Source organism: Amblyomma mixtum, chromosome 5, assembly GCF_055824585.1.
Source record: "Amblyomma mixtum isolate Tamu chromosome 5, ASM5582458v1, whole genome shotgun sequence".
In the NCBI taxonomy this organism is placed as follows: domain Eukaryota; kingdom Metazoa; phylum Arthropoda; class Arachnida; order Ixodida; family Ixodidae; genus Amblyomma; species Amblyomma mixtum.
In genome coordinates this window covers 58591463-58616873 of record NC_143016.1, presented here as the reverse complement: position 1 = coordinate 58616873, position 25411 = coordinate 58591463, and the positions used below count along the sequence as shown (strand labels likewise).

Sequence of the window (25411 nt, the reverse complement as noted above, 5' to 3'; positions counted from 1 at the left end):
GAACAAGGGCTCTAGCTTTAGGGGCATCGCACCTGATGTATAAAACGGAGTCAGGCATGCATGGAGAAGGAGGAAAGCATTTTATGGCAGTCTTAGACTCCTAGGGTATCGATAGCAAGCCATACCACGGCTCGCCGTAGGTCCTCGTTGGGGCCCCCAACCAGGCGGCCCAGGTAGTTGCAAGGGGTGGGGAGTTTGGATAGCGGATAGCGGTGAAAACGACGGGGCAAGAGAAGAGACAGTGTTACTGTTCCAGGTCGTCGCGGGAGAGGGAGGACAATGCATATGCACTGAATATCATCTAGTCTTCCTTGTGTCCCCGATTCACGTATGACACCACGATAGTGATCAGTGTTGTTATTTGAAGAGCCCGCGCATTAAAAGCTGGTAAATGCACTAATTATGGTCTTTTTTAGCAAGGCTAAAAACTTTATAGAGGTTACGAAAAAATTACACGCTTTTCACCTTCTTTCAGAGCGAAGAAATGACAGCGATGAATGCAACGCTTTTTCTGCACCGATAGCTGTACCGTGCTTTCCCACGTAGTCTCTCTAAACATGGCGGCTCTGCAGAAGTGAGCTAGAAGCGCCGCAATAAGCAATACAATTCGTCAATAGAAGTTTTTCTTGAAACTAAAATACATTAGCCTTAAAATATTCTGGTAATAAAAGTTTGTACAATTTAGGTATAGCATATACACAAAAATGTTGAAAGAATTTCTTGAAAGATGTTTGTCACCTGTTATGTAATTGTTGACTGAGACGGGCAACGGTGAAAACAAGAGATACCTTAGAACAATCTCATTCGCGCAACTAGGAAGGATTGCTTAAAAATAGATGGCAAATTTGCTTGCTGCTATGAGTAAATTTTCGCGTGTTCTGTTTTCAAAGCTGGCAACATGAAGCATAATTTCCCACAAGGCAACACATGGTCGCCATTTTTGTCTGAAGTGGGCTAGGCGAAGTAACTCTACGGGATTGTTGAAGTGTTAGATAGCTGTCACGAATTTTTAGCGCCTTGCACGGCGTGTGCTTGTTGTTCGCTATGAATGTCAATAATTATAATGGCTGTAAAGTTTAGAGCACTTCGTCCGAGGTAGGATTGGTAAAATATCCACTCGGAGGTGAAAAAAAAAAGAGAAACACTCCCTCTGTCGGGAGGTAATCATGGCCGACAAAATCTGTGGTGATGGCATTGGGAACAGTACTGGAAGATTGTATAACGCCGAGGTAGACTTAATAACACCGACTACGATGTACGGCAGTAGCCCCGGCGAGCCGAGGACGTTGGTGCAATCTGTGGATGCCGCGGGTCCGAAAAAGAAGCCGACGTCGTTTCAAATCACCAGCGTCACTGTGCAAGGGTCCCGGCTAAGCAACGACGGCGGTGACGAGAGTGCCGACGACTTGGACGAGAGCCACACGGAGGACCTGAGCTCCGACATCCTGGATTGCTCCAAGACGACCGACACGGAGCAGTTGTCACCGACGGAGGAGAACGGCAGCAGCGCGGCGACAGTGCCGGCGCCGCCCGCCCCCGCGGAGGCTGTGGCCGAGCCGGTGACGGCGGCAAGTGCGCCCAGCGATCCTGTGCCGTCGGTCGGCCTGGCCGCGGTGACCGTGTCCCCGGCTGTGGTTGCCGGTGCCGCGGGCACGCTGGCCATCGTGGCCGGCGCGCCCGCGGCGCCCAGCGCGACCGAGGGCCCCATCAACCCCGACCACTGGCAACGGCGCTTCAAGGTGGTCAAGATCGTCAGCTCGGAGCCCTTCGGCCGGGGTCGCTGGCTATGCATGGACTTCGTCGACCCGCCTGCAATGCAGGGCGACGCCAAGGCTGGTGAGGAGCGCGAGAGCGGAACTGCCGCCGCGGACCTGCCACCGGCCGTGTCCAACGAGGCAGTGGCACACGTGTACGAAATCCCCGTTGGCCAGACCTACCCGACCAACAGCCAACAGAGCGGGCCTCTGTACGGCATCATTTTGCCAGTGTCTGCGGGCGGGCAGGGGGCCTCGCCCCTGGGCGTGCTCCAGCCGATCGCCGAGCAGGCGACGGCGGCCGAGCAGCCCGCACCGGTCGCCCCGCCGCCGCAGGCGGCAGCGGTGGCACCGGCACCCGTGGCCGAACAGCAACAGCCGCTGCCGCCGGTTCCAGCGGCGGCGGACGCCGCAGCCCAGGCCGCCGAGCCCGTTCCTGAGAACGCCAACAAGTCTGCCACGGAGGAAGACTCCGAGAGGTTCGTGCCCACGTTTGTTGCCCCCTGCAGTTTGCGCGGCGCCGGTCACGTCGGCGTGACTCATCCGATCATCCAGCCATCGCGGCTCCGACGCGTAGCGCAAACGTGTGTGAGGTCACCTGATAACGCATGGCTGTCCGCGATTTCGGTAACTGCACTGCTGACTGCGTCTCGAGATGCTCGAGTGAGGCGCCCCACAGTTGTGCAGTCAACAAAGACGTGTTTGCCACCGTATGGCGTGCTGTCATTCTCTGTCACAGCCTTTTGCCGAGACAAAGCTAGCCTTGCACTCGGCATTGCTACATATTGACGTTAACCATTATTTTTGGGTGTTTGACGTTTGACGCGGATAATCAAGAAGTCCATCCAGTGCCATATTGCAGGGCATTCAGTGCCAAATTATATATTTAAAGCGCATTTTATTACATCCTTGAAAAGGTGCTTAGGGTTCCCTCTTAAAGCTGATTAGTAAACATTGTCTGCCCTCGTTTGCTACATGTCACCATGGCTTCAGAAATTACACTAGATTAAAAAAAAAAAACCGGTCCATTTTGTTTGTTTGTGGGTTAGTGACATACAGCATACTAGTGGAAGTGTAATGTGTAAGTTTTAGTTTGAAGCAGAATAGAAATAGCCCTCATATGCAAGGCTAGAGTCAAGTTCACGACCTCCACATATATAGGAAGCCATTTAAGTTGACCCCTTTCAATGTCAGTGTGCATGTGCACTGCATGCAAGACAATGAAATGCAGTTTGGTGTGAGCAGTGCAAAGTCCCAGCTTGATCGCTCTACTCTAATGCTTTTTCCTCACTCACTGAAGTTCAGACGGATTTAACTAAGTTGTTGATTTGTTTGAATTGGTATGGACGGCCATAGAAACATGAGAGTACTTGCTAACTATGGAACTGATTTGTTAGCTGCTCCGAGAAATTGTCGGAATGCATATGGCACTTGTGTTATGCAGCGCTAGTACTTGTCACCCATGGTCATGACTTGTGAAGTGGCAGTCAGGTGCAGTAGTTTTTATTGCTAGGGAGTTTAATGCCTGCCTACCCCACTGGAGTAGTGTGCAGCATGAGTTGCATTTTTTTAGTACCCTTTTTTTTTTATGGTAATTATGTTTCTCTTGGGAATGGCTGTTTGCCTGGGAAGTGCAACCAGTGCGGTGGGTGGGGGGACAAAGATTACACGCAGTGGGATTTTATTAAATCACAGTATGGCTGCACAGCAGCTGGCAAACAAAGTTTTAAATGTTGTTTTTTAATTGATTTGCATTAACTTAAGGCAGAGGTGTGCCAATTTTTGTGTAGGTTGATGTCATCTCTTTAGTTCAGCTAGCATATCAGTTATAATTAAGAACCACATTCTGTAGGCGATGCCGTGAAACTGACACAGCTGCACAGAATTGCTTCTGCTGCAATTTTGTCTTGTCAGATTGTAAACCTGAACTTCAAATATTAATCTCTCTGCATTGCTCGCCTACAGAATACCACTTCCAAAGTTATGTTGTTGGTATTTCCTTGCAGTCACCCCGTGTTATCAGATAAGCACATTGTAATATAGTTTGCAGTAGTGCATACGTGAGGTGAATTTGCTCTCAGTATTATCTAGTTCACTGTTATAGCAGGGGATGCGATTGCAAGCATAGTGTTTTTGAGCTCTGTTTGCTCAGGCTAGTGAATATCGATGTTGTCTAAAGGGCTAGATGGAAGCGTACATCAAAGTAATTCGTTGGGGACATTACACTGTGCTTCTACTTTCAGAGTGCAGTGCCTTGCTTAAAGTATTACTTTGCAATTAAAATCATTGTGAAACAGGCACATCACATGTGCAGAGATTGATAGAGGTACATTAGACATCTCTTTTAAATATGTCGCACATATAAAGTATATGCTTGAGTGAGTGAAATGAAAAGGCAGTCCATTTTCCTTGTTTAGCTTATCTGCTCTCCTCATTTGGCTTTTTTTTGCACAAACGCCTGTCTGTGTGAGTGAAACTATTTTTTCAGCAGTGTAACTACTGCTGGGATAGCGAATAATTGAATTGTGAGGTGGAAAATTCGGGTTTTTTAACTCATAGCGTCGCTATTACTGAGCAGACAACATGCATGTTTTGTTATTTTTTTGTAATGAGTCTTTTTCCTTTTAAGTACTAGCAGAAAAGATATTTGCTGTAACTTACCTGCAGGCATGGACATAAGGGTTGTACTTTTTATTTATTTCTTGACAAAAACTGCCTTTCATATTCAGGGTTTATGTTGTTTCTAAAGCTTTCCAGAACGCCATCGCTTTGTTGTCTGTTCATATTCTTTGGGTTTGCTGGGTTCTTGCATTGGACTGCCTTGTTTGGTTCGGGGATTTGATTAGTGTGATGCAGAGAAATGTGGTGGTGGTAGAAAAAAAGAGCATTGGTGGCATTGCACCTTGTTCACACTGGCTGTCATATGGGTGCTGTGGTTTGCATGCTATGCTAATGCATGCTCTTTCGCACTGTGTATAACCTTCTCATTCGGAGATTTGCAGTTTTGCTGCCTTGGGAGAGCCTGCAAAAAGTAGTCATGGTCATTGGCATATGATTAAGCAAATGCTGCAAGGTACACAGACTTTCTCTAAATGATCTAGCCTCGCTTTACTGATTTTTAGTTGCACTGGTATAGCTAGGGGTAGGAATAATTGAGTTTTATACTTTAGCGCAGTGTGTAAAAGAGCTAGAATAGCTTGTTATGAACAAAACACTAGCACACAATCTCTTTTCACAGGTTTTCACATAATTCATCATCATCATTTATTAGCCCTTAAGGGTCCCGTGGGGACATTGCACAAGGTGGGGGGGATACAATTGAGGCCTAATTGTGATCTTCAATTATTTTTCTGTCTCCTTAATTTGTGTAATTATTGGCTAGGTATCAAAAGTTCCTTGTTTAGTTAAGATGAAAAGTTTTGGTTGCGGTCATCTTCAGTTTAAAACAAATTTTTATGTCCTTTCTGCCTCTAATTATTAGCCCATGAAATCATGTACTGGTGTTCAAAAAACCTTCTATTTAAATTTTAATAATTTTAGAGGGCAAATGGTGTTATTATTTTTTTTTTTTTCATTTTAACACGACAGCGTGTTAAGGGTTCCGTTCAGCGGAAAACCTGGCATCCCCAGAGAGGCAACCTAGGTGGCAGTTAATGATTGGTCTCGAGTAGTTGCTCGTCAAGAGCAACCTGGGTCTCAAAAGCCCCACCGGTGGCAGCACCTGCCTTTATAGGGCAGTGCGCATCGCTTAACTGCTGCACCACTGGGCCAGGAGTGGTATGAGGATATATCCAGCGATCTATGGCTATAAAGTAGAGAATGACAGCGTCTGTGAAGTGATATGCAAAGAGGCTCCTGGGCTGCTGCAGGGACCCATTAACACTATAGCATTGCAGCCTTAAGGGAGACACGAGTCTTGAAATGGGAATTTTTATTATTAGAGATATCGTACTGAAATTATGAGTGTATGTATTTCTTCTTCCGGTTTTCAAAAATATGATTAGTCTCAGTATATTTCAATTAGTTCCCATGTATGGGAAAATAACTGAAGCGTAATTGGTAACTTCTTATTGGTAATTAAGACACTTTCCCTCAATGTTTTTTGGTTTCGACTTAAATGGTGCTATAGCCAAAGACCTGCCATGCAGAGCTATGCTATTTACATTGTTATTTAGATATATCATTATATAAAAATGTTCATATGTCGAAGCACCGTAATTATTAAATATGGTTAGTTGACATTACGGTTCAGCCCCGCCACGGTGGCTCAGTGGTTATGGCGCTCGGCTGCTGACCTAAAAGATGCGGGTTCGATCCCGACTACGGTGATCAAATTTCAATGGAGGCGACATTCTAGAGGCCCGTGTACTGGGCAATGTCAGTGCACGTTAAAGAACCTCAGGTGGTCAAAATTTCCAGAGCCCTTCACTATGGCATCCCTCATAGCCTGTGTCACTTTTGGACGTTAGGCCCCCATAAACAAAACCAAACCAAACAAAATTTGAAATCTTTGACTCAGCCATAAAAAAATAGCACAGCTCCATAGTATGAGGTTAATTGAAATTGCACCATAAAAACATAACCGGAAGCGAAACTCAGTTCATGGCCCGAGACAATGCTCAGGTTGTCATAGCAATGACATCACGGGCGTTATTGGAAAAGCACTTGTACACTCTTTAACGGTTGGAAATGACGACTCCATTCATAAAATGTCGAAGACGACCTAGTACATGCCTCAAAATTTGTTGTTCACGTAGGGAGCTCGCAATAACACGTTTTATATTTGTGATGTTACAAATGCAGTGTTGTCCACAGAAATTGCCTGAACTGAAGCCATGGAAACTACAAACTTTATATCGATTTGTGCAGGAATGAATTGCTGCATGACTCCCAAACTTGATGGAAATTATCAGCATGAAATGGAACACCTACTGTAAAGGTTTCTTATGAATACATGAATCTCGAAAAGCCCCCGGAGTTGCCCTTTAAGCATTCATCGCTCACATTGGAGTAGATAGCTTTGGTCCTTTGTCAGTGTAGTCAGATAAGATGCTTCTGCCAGTGTGATACTCTTATATGAACCAACACGGAGGCTTTCTGTTATTTTTTTTTTGTGCTAGGGACTCTAGTTTGATTCAATATTAAAAGCACTGCTTGTGCCAAGTTGGTAGAATGGCACCTCACCAAAGTGAAATTCAAAATCACTCAGTATTGCATCTTTGCATGCTGTGCAAAAGAAAATGAAATTCTACGCTTCAGCCAAGGAGTGATTGCTTTCACTCCCGACATTATCTGCACTGTGTGTTTGAAGACATTATGGAAACAGACCTGCGCTTTGGATTGATTATTATGGTAATAATTTAAAGTCAGATGCACACATTTACTCTCCATTCTGCACTTAGGTGGTTCCTTAATAAGTGTATCAGTGAGTCTATACATTTATGAGCATCCTCTTTCTGAGAGCTTAGTACCACCACGGCATATATATTCGGGATTATCAGCCATTGTCTTTACACAAGGCTACCATTGCTGTCAACTTGTATGGTAATTTTTTTGTTTTCTGCACTGGGGATTGTGGAAAAAGTAATTCACGATTTACTATTGTGCAGTGGGAATGTTATGCTTCGTCACTGAAAGAAAGAAGTAGCATTACTAGTGCAGATCTTATGTCAGCTGTTGGGAGTATTGTTCTGCCTTAGTGTAGCTGGTCACATCATGTTATTACGCTGTGTGAAGAATTTTGCCAGGAGCAAAAATTTTTGTTATTAGCTGTATGAACACATCAAAAGGTCATGAGGAGCACTCTTCATTTATTGTAGCATGCACTTGCGGTCGGTGAGAGCAGACGCTGTTGCCATTATCATCTTAGTATAACGAGTATCATTTGTGGTGACTGTACACTGGTGTTTCTGAAGTCTAGTCGCTCATTTCGCTTTAAATTGCCCTTCACCCTTGTTCCTTGTTAGGAACAGTTGGTAAAAATTGTAGCTCAAGTAATGTCTGAAAACAACGAACCACTTGCCATTTTCATCTCATTGAAGCATGCTCTTCATGTTTACTGGTCGGTCTCACTTGTGGATTCTGATCTCAACTTCTTGTTCACCTTTCCATTTAGAGCAGGCTCCGTTCCTTGCAACATTCAGCTGTATGAGCTCTAGGGCCTGCATTTTAGCTGTTTAGTCACTTTGGTTGATACAGGGGAGCAGTTGTTATGCACCTGTCGCTTTCTGATGCACTTCATAAATTGAATCTAGCGCCATTGTCTATTATACCTTAGCACATAAGCCAGTGAGAGATTGCAATGAAATCAGCTGCCGTGTCTAGGCTGGGAAACTGTGTAGGCTCTTTTTTTTTTTGTCTCTTGGTGTGGAGGTTTGATTGTTTGGAGAGTAGTTGTGGCTGGGCTTGTTCACGGCGGATGTCGACACTCTCTGCTTGGGTTGCATTCCTTGGTGAGTGCAGTGCCTTGTCACTCTGGCTGGAGGCTGGCTGCATTTTCCAGTGGCCCTGGTTTAATCTCCGCTCTGCTGCTTGGCTTGGCTTGTCTGGCTTCCTGCGTGTGGGGTGCTTGCTTAGTGCAAGGACGGCCCTCCTGTTTCTCTCCACCCTTCTCCTCCCAGTCTGTTGTGCTCGCTCCTCATCTGCCTGCTGGGAACTTGACTTCTCCTCAGGAGTGTGCAGGCTTGCTGTGAAGGCCCTAACTTTTTTTTCTTTCTTTTATTGTCGCGTTTCATTCACTGTTTGTCGGTGCTTGTGTGGGCAGTTTGAGGGCTGCTGCCGCCAACAGCCCCTCCTTTCGACCTGAGCGTGTATGTGTGCTCCTCAAGGTGTCCTGACCCAGTGGCGAGGGGTCCTTCCTCCCGGTTGCCCTTTGGCAAAGGTGCCCACAAGGCAAAGGTGCATGATTTGCTCCTGTAAGTATCCGTAGGTGCTAAACTGCCACAGCGGCAATGCCGTGCTCATGTGCATGATGGTAGTTAGTGTGGTAGAGACGTAATACAATGAATGAAAGTTGAGGGTTGCTATAACTGACAGACAACCTTGAAGCGCTGGCTGGTAATGTTCGATATGTGCAGTCTTGCAGCATGGTAAACCGTGCAGACAAGTTTCGCTGTGCTGTCTAGTGATGTTTCTATCTATATGTGGTGGTTCTACTTATGTTCTGCGCATATTATATTGCTGAAGGCTTCCACCTGTATCAAGATGACTCACATGGCCTCAACTTATTGCTGCTCCTAATATCTTGCTGTAGATGAGTCCAAAGGGTACAAATAGGGGTTTTTTTTGTGTGTGTGTGTGTGTCACTCAAGATGAGCTTCGTTTAGTTGCGCATGATTTTCAGGCACTACTTTACTTAAGCTGCGATTCGCTGATTTCATTGCCTTGCTAAGTCACTCAGGACATGAACTGCAAAGCATGATCAATGAATTAGACAGGCAGAGCAGAACGGTGGGGCTAAATATTAACATGCAGAAGACCAAAGTAATATTTAACAGTCTAGCAAGAGAACGGCATTTCGCAATTGATGGTGCAATGCTGGAAGTAGTAAGAGAGTATGTCTATTTAGGGCAGGTAGTGACAGCTGACCCGGATCATGAGAGGGAAATAACTAGAAGAATAAGAATGGGGTGGAGCGCTTATGGCAGGTTCTCTCAGATCATGAATGGCAGTTTACCAATATCCCTTAAGACAAAAGTACACAACAGCTGTGTCTTACCGGTACTCACCTATGGGGAAGAAACCTGGAGGTTAACAAAGAGGGTTCAGCTTAAGTTAAGGACAATGCAGTGAGCTATAGAAAGAAAAATGATAGGTGTAAAGTTAAGAGATTGGAAGCGGGTGGAGTGGGTGAGTGAATAAACGCGGGTTAATGATGTCCTAGTTGAAATCAAGAGGAAGAATTGGGCTTGGGGAGGGCATGTAATGCGAAGGCAAGATAACCGCTGGTCCTTAAGGGTAACGGAGTGGGTACCAAGAGAAGGCAAGCGTAGCAGGGGGCGGCAGAAAGTTAGGTGGGCAGATGAGATTAAGAAATTTGCGGGAATACGGTGGCCGCAACTGGCGAAGGACAGGGTTAATTGGAGAGACATGGGAGAGGCCTTTGCCCTGCAGTGGGCGTAGTCAGGTTGATGATGATAATGATGTCTTTAGCTGCCACTAGTGACAACACTTGCAGGGCTTGAAGGCTTTTACTAAGCGAACAATGCTCCATTCATAGCTAATAATCAGTGTGCAGAAAGAGTAAATTTGGTTAAATTACTTACTCATCCCTCCAACCTGCAAGGACCTCGTTGTTCTTGTCCTGACTAGGTAACTGCAGGAAACTCTCTTATGGCAATTAAAAATTTGTTCTTTTCACTTCTTGAGTGAATTTTGGAGTGGAAATTAGTGTTGGATCTCCTTTAAACCTCCCTTGGTTGAGTGCTCATATTATCGTCTGTCTGGCATATCAGTCTGAGTAGTACGTGCCAATTTGCATTTGAATCTTGGAATAAAGATTGCAACAGGAAATTCTTCCTCTCCAGAAAACGTCCAAATGATCTGTGTATATGTGCTTCGCATGGAGTCTATTTTTTGCAGTCAGTGCTTACTACAAAAGAACTTGATATTAGATCTCAGATATTAGAGAAAGATATTGTTATTAGATATTAGGGTTGGCAATTATTCGAGCATAAAAGGGAAGTATATGTTACAAAGAGTAGTCTTGAGTGATACGTGAGCCAAGAGAATGGATTCAAAAACTCTCCAAGAGCCCAGTCTTGTAAAAATACATTTGAAAGATCCCAGCAACAAGATTACTACTACCTTGCCGTGCATGAATGTAAACAGCAAGCATGCCGGCAACATTAAAATTCAAGTAGCACTTTGAAAAGAACACTGCCATATGTTAAAGGAATCTATATCAGCAATGTAGGTTGAGCATATCTTGCGAACGCATGTCAATTAATGTCAGTCACAGGTACACGAAGTGGTGATTGGCTAATTATAAATGAAATGGGTGTTTTCAGCTACAGCGTATTAAAAAAATTCACGTGACTATGCAGGCAAAGTTGTCAGTCACCAAAGAATGCAGCAGCATTTGTGGTGAGACTGCTGTCAGCGCTGTACAATCTGCCATTGCGTTTGTGGAAGTAGTAACACGCAAGTTTGAGAATGTTGTCACTGTTCAGCTTCCTGCCAAAGAACTTAGAAGAACACAAAGAACGTGTCCAGGACATGTTCTGCCCACTTATAAAGATTTCTGTGAGCAGTAGGAGGATTGTGAGGCAGAGGAATTTGGACTAGTTTCGACTACTTGCGATTCTTCACACCCACTGAAATCTCGCCGCAGGAGTTTTTTAGCATTGTTACGCCATTGCAGTATGGCTGTTGTGGCCAGGGATAAAATGTGCGAAGTCACGCAGAGTAGCAGGACGCTCTAGCCACTGAGATACTCTGGCCAGTCACTATTCTTGCTTAAAGGGGCTGCAAAACACTGCTTGGGGGGATACCGGCTATACTTTAGGTGGGTTCTTTATGTCACACAGATGCTGACTTAAAAAGAATTACAGGAATCGATGCACAGGAACGGGAGTTATTCAATGAAGAAATTTCAAAATACAAGCAAACAAAACGCTGCCCTCAACTCGATTTTGGCGGGGCTTCCCACTCCTATTTCGCTCTCCCAATGACGGCACCTGGCGCAACCAATCAAAACAGCCTGCCAGAGCCCGTCGCGGAAGTTTGCACTCCATGGTTGCCTGCTCTCTGTAACTCGTTCTTGCTGAGACCGGCAGCGTCGTTTCCATGCCAGAGTGCCCCTGGTGGTGTATTTTTTATTTTACTTGCTTTGCTGGGCTTTTATCTAAGACAAACAAGTTGTTTTTGTTGATCTAATATAAAACGCAGACAGGTGACAAAATGTGTCTCTATTCACACAATTTGCAGTATATTTACTGTTTGTCCGATCATCAAGCTTGCGCCAGGTGATGTCATATCCGCTGCTAAAATCCCGCCACTGTGTGGCGACACCATCAGAGCCATGAATTTGTTTTCGGGAGGACATTAAAATATTAAAAAACGTAATATACGCGGCATTACCGACGATAATAGCACCATTATAACTAACTATGCGATCAACAGGCAAAACAGCCAACTAAGATTGTGTTTCTGGGCCCCTTTAATAAGGATTATGCACAGTCATTGTTATTGGCTAGTTAGGGGCATGTGAGAGTGGTACCATATCTGAATCAGCATGACGAGTTTGTTCACGTTAACATGTCAGAACAAGCCTCCAGAACAATTTAGTGTCTTTTCAGTTCTTTCTGGCTTGAAGAACATCAATTATATAAGCCACTCCTTCAAAAGCAGGCCATAAATTGTTTGAGTCAAATGTCTGCTTGTGAATGCTTGCATAATTAGTTGATCAAATAGTGTTAGTAGCATACCATATTTACTTTAACACCTTTTTTCTTTTACTGGTAATAGAAGTGCAGAGTCACTTCTCGTGTTATGACTGAATCTATGATATGTATAACTGGATCCCTTTTGCTTGTTCCATGCTGGCAGAAGTTACTCTTGTAGTATAATCATGGCTGTGCTACATTTGGGTAAATGCAATTCGTGTTCTTCTGTGAGTCCATATAAACAAAGAAACTGAGAGCAGCATGATGTGACGTTGTGTGCCGTCCTGTTACAGGTGACATTGCCTGATAATGTAACATGTGCAGACATCACCATATTTACAGTTTAATAACTTTTATTAGTCATTGGCTACTAGGACAGAACACTATGCCAGCCATACAATGTTTAAAATTTTTTCACTGAGTGTTTTTTGTGATGGTGTCAGTGCAAACTCTGCATCTAATTACACACTTTTCTTGTGCACAAAAATAAATACATTTTCTTTGAATTTTAGATTTGCCAGTTTTGTACACCTATTCTGTAAAGTAATGAAAGAGAAACGGATTTAATATTTACGTTTAATTTGCACTCACACATTGGAAGACTTATAAGTTGATTCATGTTTAGGAAATTTAATATGTACCATTGCAGGAATGCAATTTTTTTTATTAGTACTTTGAAATAATCTGAATATTGTGATTGAAATATGGTGGGCTTTTTTAAGCCCAGCATATTCCAACTATAATATCCAGATCTGAAGGGCCTCTTTTTCTTTATTTCTTTTTTAATTACAGTTGTGGAAGTTTCAAATTTGAGCTTGGTAACAGAAAGGTTGGAAATGCTGGCTGTGACATTTTTATCAGGAATTGTAAATTTAAAGTGTTTAAATTATTATGGATTTTTAAAAGTACGGGAAGTTTGCCTAATGTATTAAATATATTTTATACAGGAGTTCCTATGGGGTGCTTGTTGATTATATCAGGGATGTTTCCAATTTTTATATAAGTGAGATGATCTTTCAGCACTGTGCTGTCCTCTTATCTGTGAGAATGGCAGCAATTTTTGTTGTCAGTGAGAAACTAAACTATGAAAAGATGTTGGGAATAGCACATTACTAATTAATGCCTGGTTCTTTTTGTCAGTGCCTTATTCGAGTTGCATGTGTTCTCAAAGGGACTTTCAGGAGCAGTAGAAGTTGCCCTATGTTGATAGGATATCACATTCTATTCACAAAGAGACCACTCTTACCGAAAACGGAGCTTTTATAAGCTAGAAAAGAAAAAAAAATTCACAGGAACACCGAATTGCTTTGTGTTGGCAAGAGCACTGCCTCTGGTTTCACTTCCATTCTGGTGATGCCTCTTTCTCTTCAGCCAGTGGCAATTATCTGGTCTGGTGAGCTCGCTTCCCTCCAGCCAATGGGTGAATTTTATGACCAGTGACTCGTTTTTTTGTCGATAAGACTTTCAATGCTATCACGATAAAACAAAATACAGCTGCTGCTGTCACTGGCTGATCTGACAAGTAAAATGTGTGCATCGGCAGCAATTTTTTTTTTTTTTTGGATTACAGAGGCTATGCAACTGCGCCATTCACTTCAAAATGGTAGCAACCCGTCTTTTTTGGCAAGGGCATCATGAGTTTGAATCGACTGGCGGGAAGACTTTTAAATACGATTTTCTCGGGAATAAATCTCTCTTTTGCTGCCGGTCAAACGTCAGCGTATCCAGAAAGAGCTAGGAAATCATTTTTTACTGAGAATAATAATTGAATGTGTTCGCAGTGTTCCTTTAATCGTAGAGAAGCAAACTGCATATCTGCAGGTCGTCTTTGTTGCAGTGGAAAAATCAGTGCTAGACTAAAGCAACATGGAGTGCGCTGGGGTGAAATGCGATGAAACAAGCTTGCATGATGTACTTAGGGCTGCTGTAGAAGTAGTAGGCACTTGCTCCTTTGCCAGCCAATACAGTGTTGCTGTTCTAAGCGCTTCAGCATTGGTTGAACTGAAGGCAATCCCACTTCTCTCCTCTAGACTAGGCAGAGTAACGCTGTGTAAAATTTGGTGTCATTGCACACTTTTCTGCGTAAAGTTTTGCTCTCATGATGTCGTCGTACATTGCAAGAAATTCGAAGAATGCTCCCGTGAAGGGATAGGCTGACAACTGTGATTTGATGACCTGCCACACCCTGGTTTTTCTGCTCAAATTTGTCGTTGTCTTCGATTGTCTGTCTTTGCTGTGCAATGACCATGCACGTTTCATTGGTGTTTTAGACAAATCCAGTTTCTTTTGAATTCCTTCGAAGGCTTCTTTTGTCTTGTTTTGTGAGCTGCTCTTTGGCCATTAGGACTTGCCACTTCAGGAGCAGCTTCATTATAGATTGCTTTCTTCATTTGTAGGTCATTTCCATTCTTCGTCGGTTTTTGTCTTATGTTTTTGTTCCTCTTATCCACAGAACAACTTCATTGTCATCCCCACTCAGTACCCAGACACTGCTCCTATCACCACCTGCCGAAGGGACATTAAACCCTACTTCCAATGGTCCTGCTATACCGCTTTAATTAATAAAATAACGAATGAACCCTATCATGCATACGGCCTTATATTAGGGCACGTATGTATCGTGCTGCAAAATTCTTCCATCGCTTGCGGCGTGTCACTAGCTACATGGTGATGCTAATTCATTCATAAAATCTTTATTGACATGAATAGGGAAGTGGAGAGGAAATAGGATACGTACGTGTCCACATATGAGTCCCACATATATCAGAGGGTTGAATAAGGAGGGCGCCTAGTTTTTGTAGTGTGAAAAAGAGTGGAGAACCACTTGACTTTGTGGTAATTATTTTCTGCCACTGAAATTATGGATTGTCATAGAGTGGAAAAATGACCCATAACGGCACGGTGTGGTATATGTGGTACGCAAGTAAATACCTCTCTGAACTCAGTCTAAAAGATTATCATGAAGAAACGACAGAGCTATTTTTCTATATCGCCACCTCCAGTTAGAATGAAGAATCTTTTTTTTACCGATCGAATTTCTATAAGAAACACAACACTGCTTCACATGCATTTGAAAAGGAAACCACCGGAGAAATCCTTCTGAAGGTTGAGTTACTGTGGGCATAGCTGTTGGAAAGTGCCCACTGTGATGCTAAATAAGCAAGACTTCCTTTTTTTACCGTTCATGATTACTTAGGACAAAAAAAATATACCGTATCATATATGATATGCTACAAGGTAAGAGTTAATGAGGTCTTGAATAAAATCAGATCATTCACACTTCCTTCCCCAAAAGTTAAAATTTTTTGAAAGAGTGACCACCCACAAAACTTATTGAAGCAATTCAGCACTCTCAGATTGCTAAAAATTTCTGAGATAATATTTTGTGCAAAAGCCTATCTGCAGAGGCTAAATGTTTGACATTTTCACAGAAACTAGCTGGGAAAATATTAGGAACTGGGAATAGGTTTCAGAAGTGTCTCACTAGTGATTCATGCAATGATTTCAAGCTTATCTTAAATTTTGTGACCACCAATGCACATCTTTCTCAGTAACCTGTTTGAACTGGCCTAGAAAGCAGCATTTGCACCATTATGGCTGCCTTGTAAAGTGGCCACATGTGTAAAGTAATGCTGGCTGGCATTGCATATCACGAAGTAAAGTGTTCATGTTGAAAGGCCACGTTCTCAAAAATGCTTCAGGGTTAGTGTGTACAGTGGACTTTTGATAATTTGCTCTGGAAGGGGTCTGAAAATGTGTCCGAATTAAGGGACGTTCAAATTAACAGAAGCATTCATGATATTTACTGGTCTGGTGATTAACTGTGTGATGCTTGATTTTGACGGGTATAAAACATCATTTTGAATTAACGGCAGTCCACTGTATGCTAAGAAGCTGTTAATACAGGTTGTTAAGTGGATAGGCAAGGATTTAAAGAATAAGAAATACTAGTAATGCTGGAGAGTATTTCTACTTGTTCATCATTATTTGAGGACTGTTTTGTTTAAAGAAATGCCATAAGCTGGATCAGCAGCATTTGTAGTTAGCTTTGGCTGTTGAAAACATCATTAATATTACGTTTTAGTTCAGTTTTTCAATTTAATAATTCTAGATTTTTTCTTAGTGTGCGCTTGGAAAGTAGCACCTTATTTTTAACCAGGCAGTTAAAAATATGGAACGAGAAAATGAGGAACCCTCCATACAATTGGTGCTGCTAAAGGACAGTTTGAAAGAAACTTGCAGCTAGAGCGGTAAAGAATTTCTATGCATTGTATGTGGGCATTTCTTGTAGTTGGGCAGCAAGCACAATGTTCTAGGCTTCCTGGATGTCATTCCAGTAGAGCAAGTGAAGCATGGAAATGTTAGCCACCGTAGGTACATCAGGTGGAGGGCCATATTCCCCCTGCTAGCATGCTTGAAGCTTGTGCAGTTCAGCTTGAGCTGTGCAAGGGGTGGGTTGCTGCTGCTGCCAAAGAATCTTCCTCCCAACCCTGACTAAAGTCAACACCTTGACAGTGCTCCTGGCTAGTGTTCGTGGATCTTGGTTTTGACTGGATTCGCCTTACTTTGATGGCTCCAATTGTTTGTGTGTGATGCTAGTGTGCGTTGTGAATTGTAGTAGCTTTCTTTCAATAAACAAAGCTAACATGGATGACATGAATGGGTGAGATTTCTTGGGTGTCAACCCATGGTAAAAAAATTGAAGGGGACACTTGCTCCACCTGAGGGGTATGATGTGATAGTGTAATGGGTTAATTCACTTATATGCAGAATTGGTCATCCACTATGCTTATAGATCTCTAGGAGTCCTCATACCACTGCTGGCGCAGTGGTGCAGCGGTTAATCGATGTGCCACTGCCCTGCGATGGTAGGTGCTGCTACCAGTGGGTCTCGTGCAACCCAGGTTGCTGTTCTTGAGCGACCAATCATTAATTTAACTGCCACCTGCCATGGTGGGCGGTTTGCTCACAATCCAGTATGCACGTTGTGATGACGCCGCAAGGTCACGTGACATAGGTGGCCTACCTGCCTCCTGGGTAGCTTCTCTGGAGATTTTTCGTCGGATTTTTCGCTCACGGTCAACGATGCCGCTGGCGCCGACGCCAGATTTTCTGCGACACGAGCTCCTTAACGCTATTGCATTAAAAAGTCCAAGCAATCCTGTGTGTGGCAGCAGTCGGTAATGCTTGCGCTTTCTGATAGTTCTTGTACTCGTTCTTTACCCTTTTGGTTTGAAATATGCTGCGAATTATCTGTAGCATTGTCAGCACCACTGTTTGTGCCACAATCCTTTATGGCTTCTCAGAAAGTATATGTCAGGAAAATGCTCCCACTGTGATTGATATGCCACTTTCACCCAGTACTGAAACTGCTTTGGCATTGAGATGTGCACATTGCTGAAAGTGTTGAGATACATCGTGCAGATACATTTAGTGCGCTTCCTAACAACGTGTCTTCAGGATTTTGCGTGTCTGAGTTGGCTTTTCCTTGCCGCCAGGGTGAATCGTGGTAGTTTATCGTACAGTTTCCTCTTTTTGTGGGCTATAGCACGGGCATTGTCGCGACTGGCACGCTTTCAGTGGAGATTGATCGCTTGAGGTGACACGAGAGCACAGTATCTTTCACTGCTTCTACGGCACACCCATGAGAACGAAGCGAGCTCAGACCTTCTTCCCCAACACATTGTTCTAAGCGATGAGCTTGTTTACCGGCTCAGCCGGCTGCTGTTGGAGGCGCGTACAGGAATCGAGCGCATGTATCCACGCGAAAGCTTTCCCGTGGAGTCCCGTTTGTGGCAACACGCGTTGCGTTCATTTTGGGCTCGTCTCGTCTCGTCTCCTACTGTAGCTGTTTTTTTTTTTTTTTTTCTCCGCGACTGCTTATCTACGGATGACTGCGTCTCCTTTGCGCCCGTCTTTTCTCCTGCGGCGTTCTCCTCAGAAAGTGGCGAAACCGAGTGCCGCCGTCGTCGCTTTGCACGCCGCTGTGTCGTCACTCACGTGTAGCGCGCGGTTTGTTTACGGTTGCCGGGGGCGGCTGCTGTGGCCTCGATCTTGCCACCCCCCCCCCCCATCCCCCCCCACCCCAACTCTCGCTACTGCTGCTGCTGCTACGGCGGCGCGCGCAGGGAGCCGCAGCTGGTCGTCTTCGCCCCTCCTCCTCGGGGGCTTCCCCTTCGCCCCGGCCGGGAACCGGATCGAACTGGAACGCCGGTGGCAGTGCATCAAAGCCCGCTCGCTGCAGCAGCGATGGTTCCTGCCGGCGGTCGGCTGGCTGTGCCCACGTCTCTTCGTTTATTCCTGGATCTGCGGGGGCGGTCCGGTTGACACAGCGACAGCCGAGGCTTTTGATAGCTTTCCGATCGGGGAGGAAAAGAGGATCGCGGCGCGCCGCCCGGGACACGCGCGGGGCAGCTCTTGCTTTCTGGCCACGGCGCTTGAACCTCGAATGAGTCGCGGCGAGGTGGTCTCAGCGGCGGCCCCGTTCGCTGCGGGATATCTCGCCGCCGATCCGGTGTACAGCATCGTCCGCCAGTTCATTGGGTAAGCGCTGCCCGTGCCCGACGAGGTTTCTTACCTTACTTATCGCGCGCGTCGACCCTCTCTCTCTCGCTCTCCACTCTCTTACGCTCTCGCGGGACGTGCTGTGTTGCGCTCGGCCCGCGGCTGGGCAGCTGCGGATCGCGGCTTTTGCTATCTCCGGCCGTGTAGCGGTCTCTTTCGAAACCTCCTCTCGTCGTCCGCAATGGCTGGGATCGCGCCTTTACGGTATTCCTCCTGACACGCGCTGGCGAGCGTCACAGGCACGCATGCGTGTGTTCGCTGTGATATCGTGTAACAGCGTGTCTTGCGGTATTTCGGAGCTGCCTGTACTCTGAAACGACTCATCGGCGAATACTGCTTGTCTACGCCCTTATCAGTGACGCCCATACAGCTGTTCTGTTGAAAACGGCTTCAGCGAGCCGTCTGCCTCTGCAAATGGCCTTTGGCACAAAATGCAAATAATCAGTGAAGCTGTGCACATGTCTGGAAATGGTGGAATGTGTCGGAAGTATGTAAAGGGAACTGTTTTAATGCCACACCCATTGAATCTTCTAGTTGATTCATGTGGTCTCGTGACACAGAATCCTTATTGGCAAGACACTTAAGGCTGTTGATCACGATGACTCTCACCTGCAGAGAGACATCTTTAAATGTAGACGCTATGAATTTGATATGTATTATTTGCTAATGATTATCCAGTCGTGATTTGCATGCCTTCGTTGTGAGCTGTTTTTCCGTCTTTGCATCTTTTAAAAGACAACGTGAATTCTGTGCTTATTATGCATTTTTTATTTGCAGCACATCGGCTGGGAGCACAGTGGCAATCGACAACAAAATCGAACAGGCCATGGTAAGCAGCACTGATTGAAAGCGTTATCACGAGTGCCGCTTTCATTCAAAGTACTCGTAGAAAATGCCAACTATTCATGCTATTTCTGTTCTGTTTCTTTTCATGTGAACCAGACAGTTGTTTTCACTACGTTACACTGGTGCCTGTGGGAAAACTGTGATATCAGTAGCTCTGTATACACTTTCATCTAAACTAGTTTGGTTTAGTTTGGTTTATGGGAGTTTAACGTCCCAAAGCAACTCTGGCTATGAGAGATGCCATAGTGAAGGGCTCCGGAAATTTCGACTGCCTGGGGTTCTTTAATGTGCACTGACATTGCACAGTACACGGGCCCCTAGAATTAAATAGTATATTGCTTCAAGCCTTCATAACATTTTGTGTGAAGATATATTTGATTTAGCTTAACAGAAAAAAAAGGTGCACAAGGTCTCCTGGTTTCAGAGCGTTTTTCTTTGTGGGAGCTCCACTCTTGACGCTGCAGTCAAATTTAGTCATACTGAAATTTGAAAAACAAGATTGTAGGTGATGCTTTTCATCTAAAAATGTTGTTTTTATAGCTGCAGTAAAACTGTAATGAAAAATGCAATCATAGCGAATTAAATTGCCTTGCAACTGATTCAAAACTGCTTTCTTACAAAGGCACCATGGGCGGAAAATATCTTGTACAATAAGGTGTGTTCACAAGTGGTTTCTAAATTTCTTTTCGTGTGTCCGACCACTGACTGTGGACTGGTGCTTGATGAAGCATTGGATTAGCAGGATTCACTTTGAGAGAGTATGTCCACTGTGGCCTTGGTCCACTCACTGCCACAGGAGTTAGCAATCGATTCTCTGGTCTAAAGGTTATTATCCTCACATTTTTTTTTGTTGTTCGGTTTAATAAGAAAAAGCAGCTTTGTGGCTTTAATAATTTACATGTACAGTTGGCAGCAAAAGTTTATGGGATGCATGCTCTCAAGAACAAACTTATTTTAGCATTACCTCACTACCTAGTCATATCGGTTCAGCGAATGGCTCATTTTGTGTGTGTGAGAGAGAGAGTAAAATAATCTTGGAGTAGGGTGGCTTTCATCCTGTTTACAAATAAATAGGCTTCTCCCTGCTTGCAAAGAGGGTGGAACTGTTATTGCCCTAGCTGCCTAGGTGGCAGCACAATTTGTGTTCACCTGCCATGACACATTCCCTAGTTGTGTGAAGCAGAGACTTTATGATTTTGCTGCACAAATTGGGCAGCTTTTTTAATTATGGAAACTGCCATTCTCTGATCTGAGGAACTATGGCGATTAGTGCACGCTCTGTAACGAGCAACTCTTTATAAAAATGGATAGTTAAGCTTGCAGCCTTCTCTGTTGGCAACATGCAATTTAGCAGTTTTTAAGCATGAAATGCTCAAATATTAGCTCTACTCTGTTAGTAGATTCAGGGAGATTCTATGATCCAGCAGAAGCCTTTGGCATCTTATGGAAGCCGTTGTTATTCAACAGATATCCCTAGAATCCTGAAGTATCCATATCTGATGAATTTGTTCATTCATCAAACAGTCCCTACTCCCTAGACAGGGTGGAGTTTACAATTATAACCTCCCACCATTTGAGCGTATGTGCCTTTTGTGGTACAAAATGTCTAAACATTTATAGCCGCCGGGGTGGCTCAGTGGTTATGGCGCTCCACTGCTGACATGCAAGACGCAGGTTCAATCCCGGCCGTGGCGGTGGAATTTCAATGGAGGCAAAATTCTAGAGGTCCATGTACTGTGCGATGTCGGTGCACATTAAAGGTGCACTGAAGAGGATTCTGAACATGTCTTTTTGCCGCGGGAACTCGATCCACACGTTCCTAGCATTCTTAGAAACAGTGACTTATTGCCCTGTGTGGCTGATTTCCCCAATTAAAACGAATTAACGTCCGGCTCCCGCCTTTTTTTTTTTAATTCTGCCTCGTACAGTGGGCAGAGTCGACCAATGCGTGGAGCGCCTTTCACCCAGTCCCGTGGAGGCTTTGCTTTCGCTTTATTTTGTTTTTTAGGTTTCCATGAATAAATAGTTTCATTCGCAGATAATATAGCCGCAAAATAAGCCCGAAGAAATAAAAATATGCGCGGACTATTTGCTACTACGGACTACTACGTATTACTCCGCCGATGGCAGAGCGGCAAGCCGCCACGGGACTGGGTGAAAGGCGCTCCACGTGTTGGTTGTCTCCGCCCACCGTATGAGGCAGAATTAAAAAAAAAAGGCGGGAGCCGGACGTTAATTCGATTTAATTGGGGAAATCGGCCACACAGGGCAGTAAATCGCAGTTTCTAAGAAAGCTCGGAACGTGTAGATCGAGTTCCCGCGGCAAAAAGACAAGTTCAGATTCCTCTTCAGTGCACCTTTAAAGAAGCCCAGGTGGTTGAAACTTTTTTCACTCCTTCCTTCATCTCTTCCGGGTGTCTGCCGGTTTCCTTTCCTCAAAAAGCAATTTTCATTTCTATGCATTGTAAAGTTTGCATTCATGTGAATAGTTTAATGACCTACGTATTGGTTTTTTCTCCTCTTCTCACCAAAGGACTTAGTCAAGAGCCACCTCATGTTTGCTGTGCGTGAGGAGGTGGACGTGCTCAAGGAGAAGATAACGGAGCTGTTAGACCGGATAGCTCAGCTGGAGTACGAGAATGGGATCTTGCGTGCTGGTGCGTCGCCCGAGACCCTGAGCCTATTAGCACAGCCTGCGCAACAGGTGCCAGCACCCCAGCAGCCAGTGCCTCAGCCACAGCAGACGCTAGCAGCAGTGGCAGCAGTGGCGGCAGCGGCGGCGGCAGCAGCTCAGCCAGTCGGGGTGCCGCCTCAGCCGCAGGCGCCTGTGGCTGCGATGCAGCAGCCCATAGCTGTTCAGCAGGCGGCAGTGCAACCGCAGGCTCCTCCTGCTCCTCAACTGGCTGCGGTCGTCCAGCAGCCGCAGCAGTTGCAACATCCACAGCAGCAGCCTTCACAACCCCTGCCGCTGCAGCCGCACCAACCACAGCAACAACAGCAACAAAAACAGCCCTTGCAACAGCCGCCCACGTAGCTTCCGTGTTAGTTGTACATAGGACAGTTTAACCAGGCAAGCGCCACTTGATGGGGCGAAAAGGGATGCAAGACAAGGAAGAAGGACAAGCGTGCGTCTTACGTGAAGTGTCTTAGGTGTACATAGACAGCGTGGTTTTCCACAAGCTACTGGTGGGTGGAATAGTGACGACCAACCTGGTAGTAGCCGGACCTTGTTGCCTTCTCTTTCTCTCTCTTTCTTGGAAGTACGAGGTGCTGTGATGAAAAAAATGTTTTGTGGCACTCCTCCCTCCCCTTTCCATCCTCGCCCCCCACACCTACTTTTTTTTTTTTCTTGTCTTGCCACATTTCACTCTTTTCAGCCCAGTGTGCTGCGTTCATGTGTCAAGGAAAAGTACAGTTATCATCATTGTTTCTTGTTTTTCTTGACATTTGACACTTTCCGCTCATTCTGGCGCTGGCACTCGAGTCATCACCTTTCTTTATTTTTTTCCTTGTCCCTCTCTTGTTGTGTAAAGAAAAGCAAAGTCTGGTCACATGCTGTATGCGTCCCAAGTGTGTGGTATTTGTGTGTGTGCGTGTGTGTGATGAATTGATGCAAGACAAATAAGTGTCGGTGTGTTTCGGAATGCTCACAGCAGTCAGTTTCACACATTGCAACTGAACAGGCTTAAGTTTCTAGGTAACTTGTGAGAGAAAAACAGTCTGGCACCCTTTTCAGAAAAGGCGTATTATACATGTTGGGCCTGTTTCTAGTTTCTTGGTAATATAAGTATAAGCGAGGTTTAAAAAAAAAAGCATCCCGATAATAAGCAGTTCCTATCTTCCTGTCAGTTTAGAATTTTCTGACCCAACTGCATAGTGTACTCAGCATGGGTTGTGTGTCCATTCCTTTTCCCACCAAGTTTGACAGATGGAAATCCTTGTTGAGCTCTCTCTGAGCTTTAGTCAAGTTCGCAATTTCACTTTTGTGAAAGACACTAACGGCAACGCACTTTTAGTGAGTTTTACTGTATTTGGCCTTATTGTGAAGACTCATTGCAGCATTAACATATTTTTTTTTTACTTGTGCAAAGCCTAGATTTTTTTTCTACTGGTGTCTTTGACATGGTTGCTCGTGTAATGCCTGTACATAGGATGCAAAAGGTGAATAACTTATATGGCATTTCTACTGCTGTATTTAGCCATTTCTATGTCCGGGTCAATAAAGTGCATATTTTTGTTAGAGATGAGGCAAAACAAACACAATTGGCTTTGTTGGCACTGCTTGGTTCATTAGGTATATCATTACCAACATTTACAGTATCCTCTTGTGACGCTCTTTTACATATTTATTAGTTTTACTCGGCTGCTGCAGTTTCTCAAAAAATTAAAATGCTTTCAATAACGCTTTCTGTCCAACTTTCATTTGTATTATGGTCGCTTGGACTCTAAGGCTTGTTTTATTTTGCTATTTTGTGGGCAACAGTTTCTTTTTAGGAGTCAGGTCATTGTTCGAAGGACGTCTTTATTTGATAGACTTGACACATGGCCACATATAAGTAATGAGTGCTTACTTGGCTGCTGGCTTGTTGCTTTCCAGACACAGACTTTAAGCGCTAATTACATGTGGCGATAATTCATGGCAGCATCGCACAATGAGCTGAGGGCTGTGGAACCATTGTCTTACCGTGTTGCTCAGTTCCTGGGTTTGCAGAAAATTTCGCTCATCGCTCAAATGGAGCTCACGAGATTAGCCAATAGCAGAAGGCGTTGGAGTTACGCAACTTCCTATCTAGCTATTTTGCGAGTGAACTTTGTTTTTTTCTAGTGCGGTTTCAGCGAAGAAACTGCCAATGCTCACTATCTGAGCCATGCATCAGAATAGCGCATTGAATGCTTGGTAATAAAAGAAAAGAAAAAGCTGTTGTGGTGTATATATTGTTAATTATTATTGAAAGATGGGTTAGAGAAACATTACTTTTGGCAAGTCAGCACCATAGAATGTAGTTTAGCACCAGTGCACTGTGTCCCTATGCAATGTATTACCATAATTTTCATCATTGCTTTTATCGTTCATGCTGTTTAATCTTAAAAACGGGCTACGAGCACAGCTATGGTTCCCTGATGATGCAAGGTGACTGAACAATGAAGCGGTAAGAACAGAGCAACACTGAAAACGCACTGCTTCATTGTCAAGTCTCTTCTCTTCATGCCGGTATACCAGGGGCAGCAGCAGGCAGCGACTGTCACTACCATACATCTCGTCGCCAGGAGAACTGCATAATAAGGTGGCAGAAACTGCATACTTAGCAGTTTCCGATTGTGTCGACTTATTACAGATCGAGGACATGGAGTGTGTGTCTTTCCCCTGCAAGAGAAGAGTGCTGCTGTGGTGCTTTGAGGCAAACTTTGTTTATCTAAACTCAAAGATAAGCTGTACAGTTGAGAGACCATTATTTAATTTCTTGTATATACAGTGAAAGAAACCAACTGGAGCTGCTACGGTGGCTTAGTGGTAATTGTGCTCGGCCGCTGGCCCGAACAACGCGGGTTCTATCTTGGCCGCGGTGGTCACATTTTGATGGAGGCAAAACACTAGAGGTCCATGTGCTGTGCGATGTCGGTGCATGTCTAAAGAACCCCAGGTGGTCGAAATTTTCCGAAGCCTTGCACTACGGCATCCCTTATAGCCAGAGTCGCTTTGAGACTTTAAATCAAAATAAACCAAACAAATTGGAAAGGGAAACCATTTTACTCCAGTTCATTGTTTAACACAAACAAGTATTGCCACAAGAGCATAATTAAAGCATATTATATGCACCGATGTTATTTTGGCATGGCTAAAACTGGTGAATTTTGAGTGGC

At 44.5% G+C, this 25411-nt stretch overlaps 1 protein-coding gene across 2 annotated transcripts; it reads left to right on the top strand.

Moving 5' to 3' along the window:
• Positions 1-920: 920 nt before the first annotated feature.
• Positions 921-23955, top strand: LOC149342315 (uncharacterized). 2 transcript variants are annotated; one of them, XM_089544606.1, is made up of 4 exons: positions 921-2233; positions 8582-8668; positions 19481-19532; positions 22083-23955. In XM_089544606.1, exons 1-4 carry the CDS (start codon positions 1167-1169, stop codon positions 22581-22583), a joined length of 1707 nt encoding a protein of 568 aa, XP_089400732.1. In that variant the 5' UTR covers positions 921-1166; the 3' UTR covers positions 22584-23955. The 2 variants fall into 2 exon arrangements, with proteins under 2 accessions (XP_089400732.1, XP_089400733.1); XM_089544607.1 differs by lacking the exon at positions 8582-8668 and having other exon boundaries at positions 922-2233.
• The last annotated feature ends 1456 nt before the right edge of the window (positions 23956-25411 follow it).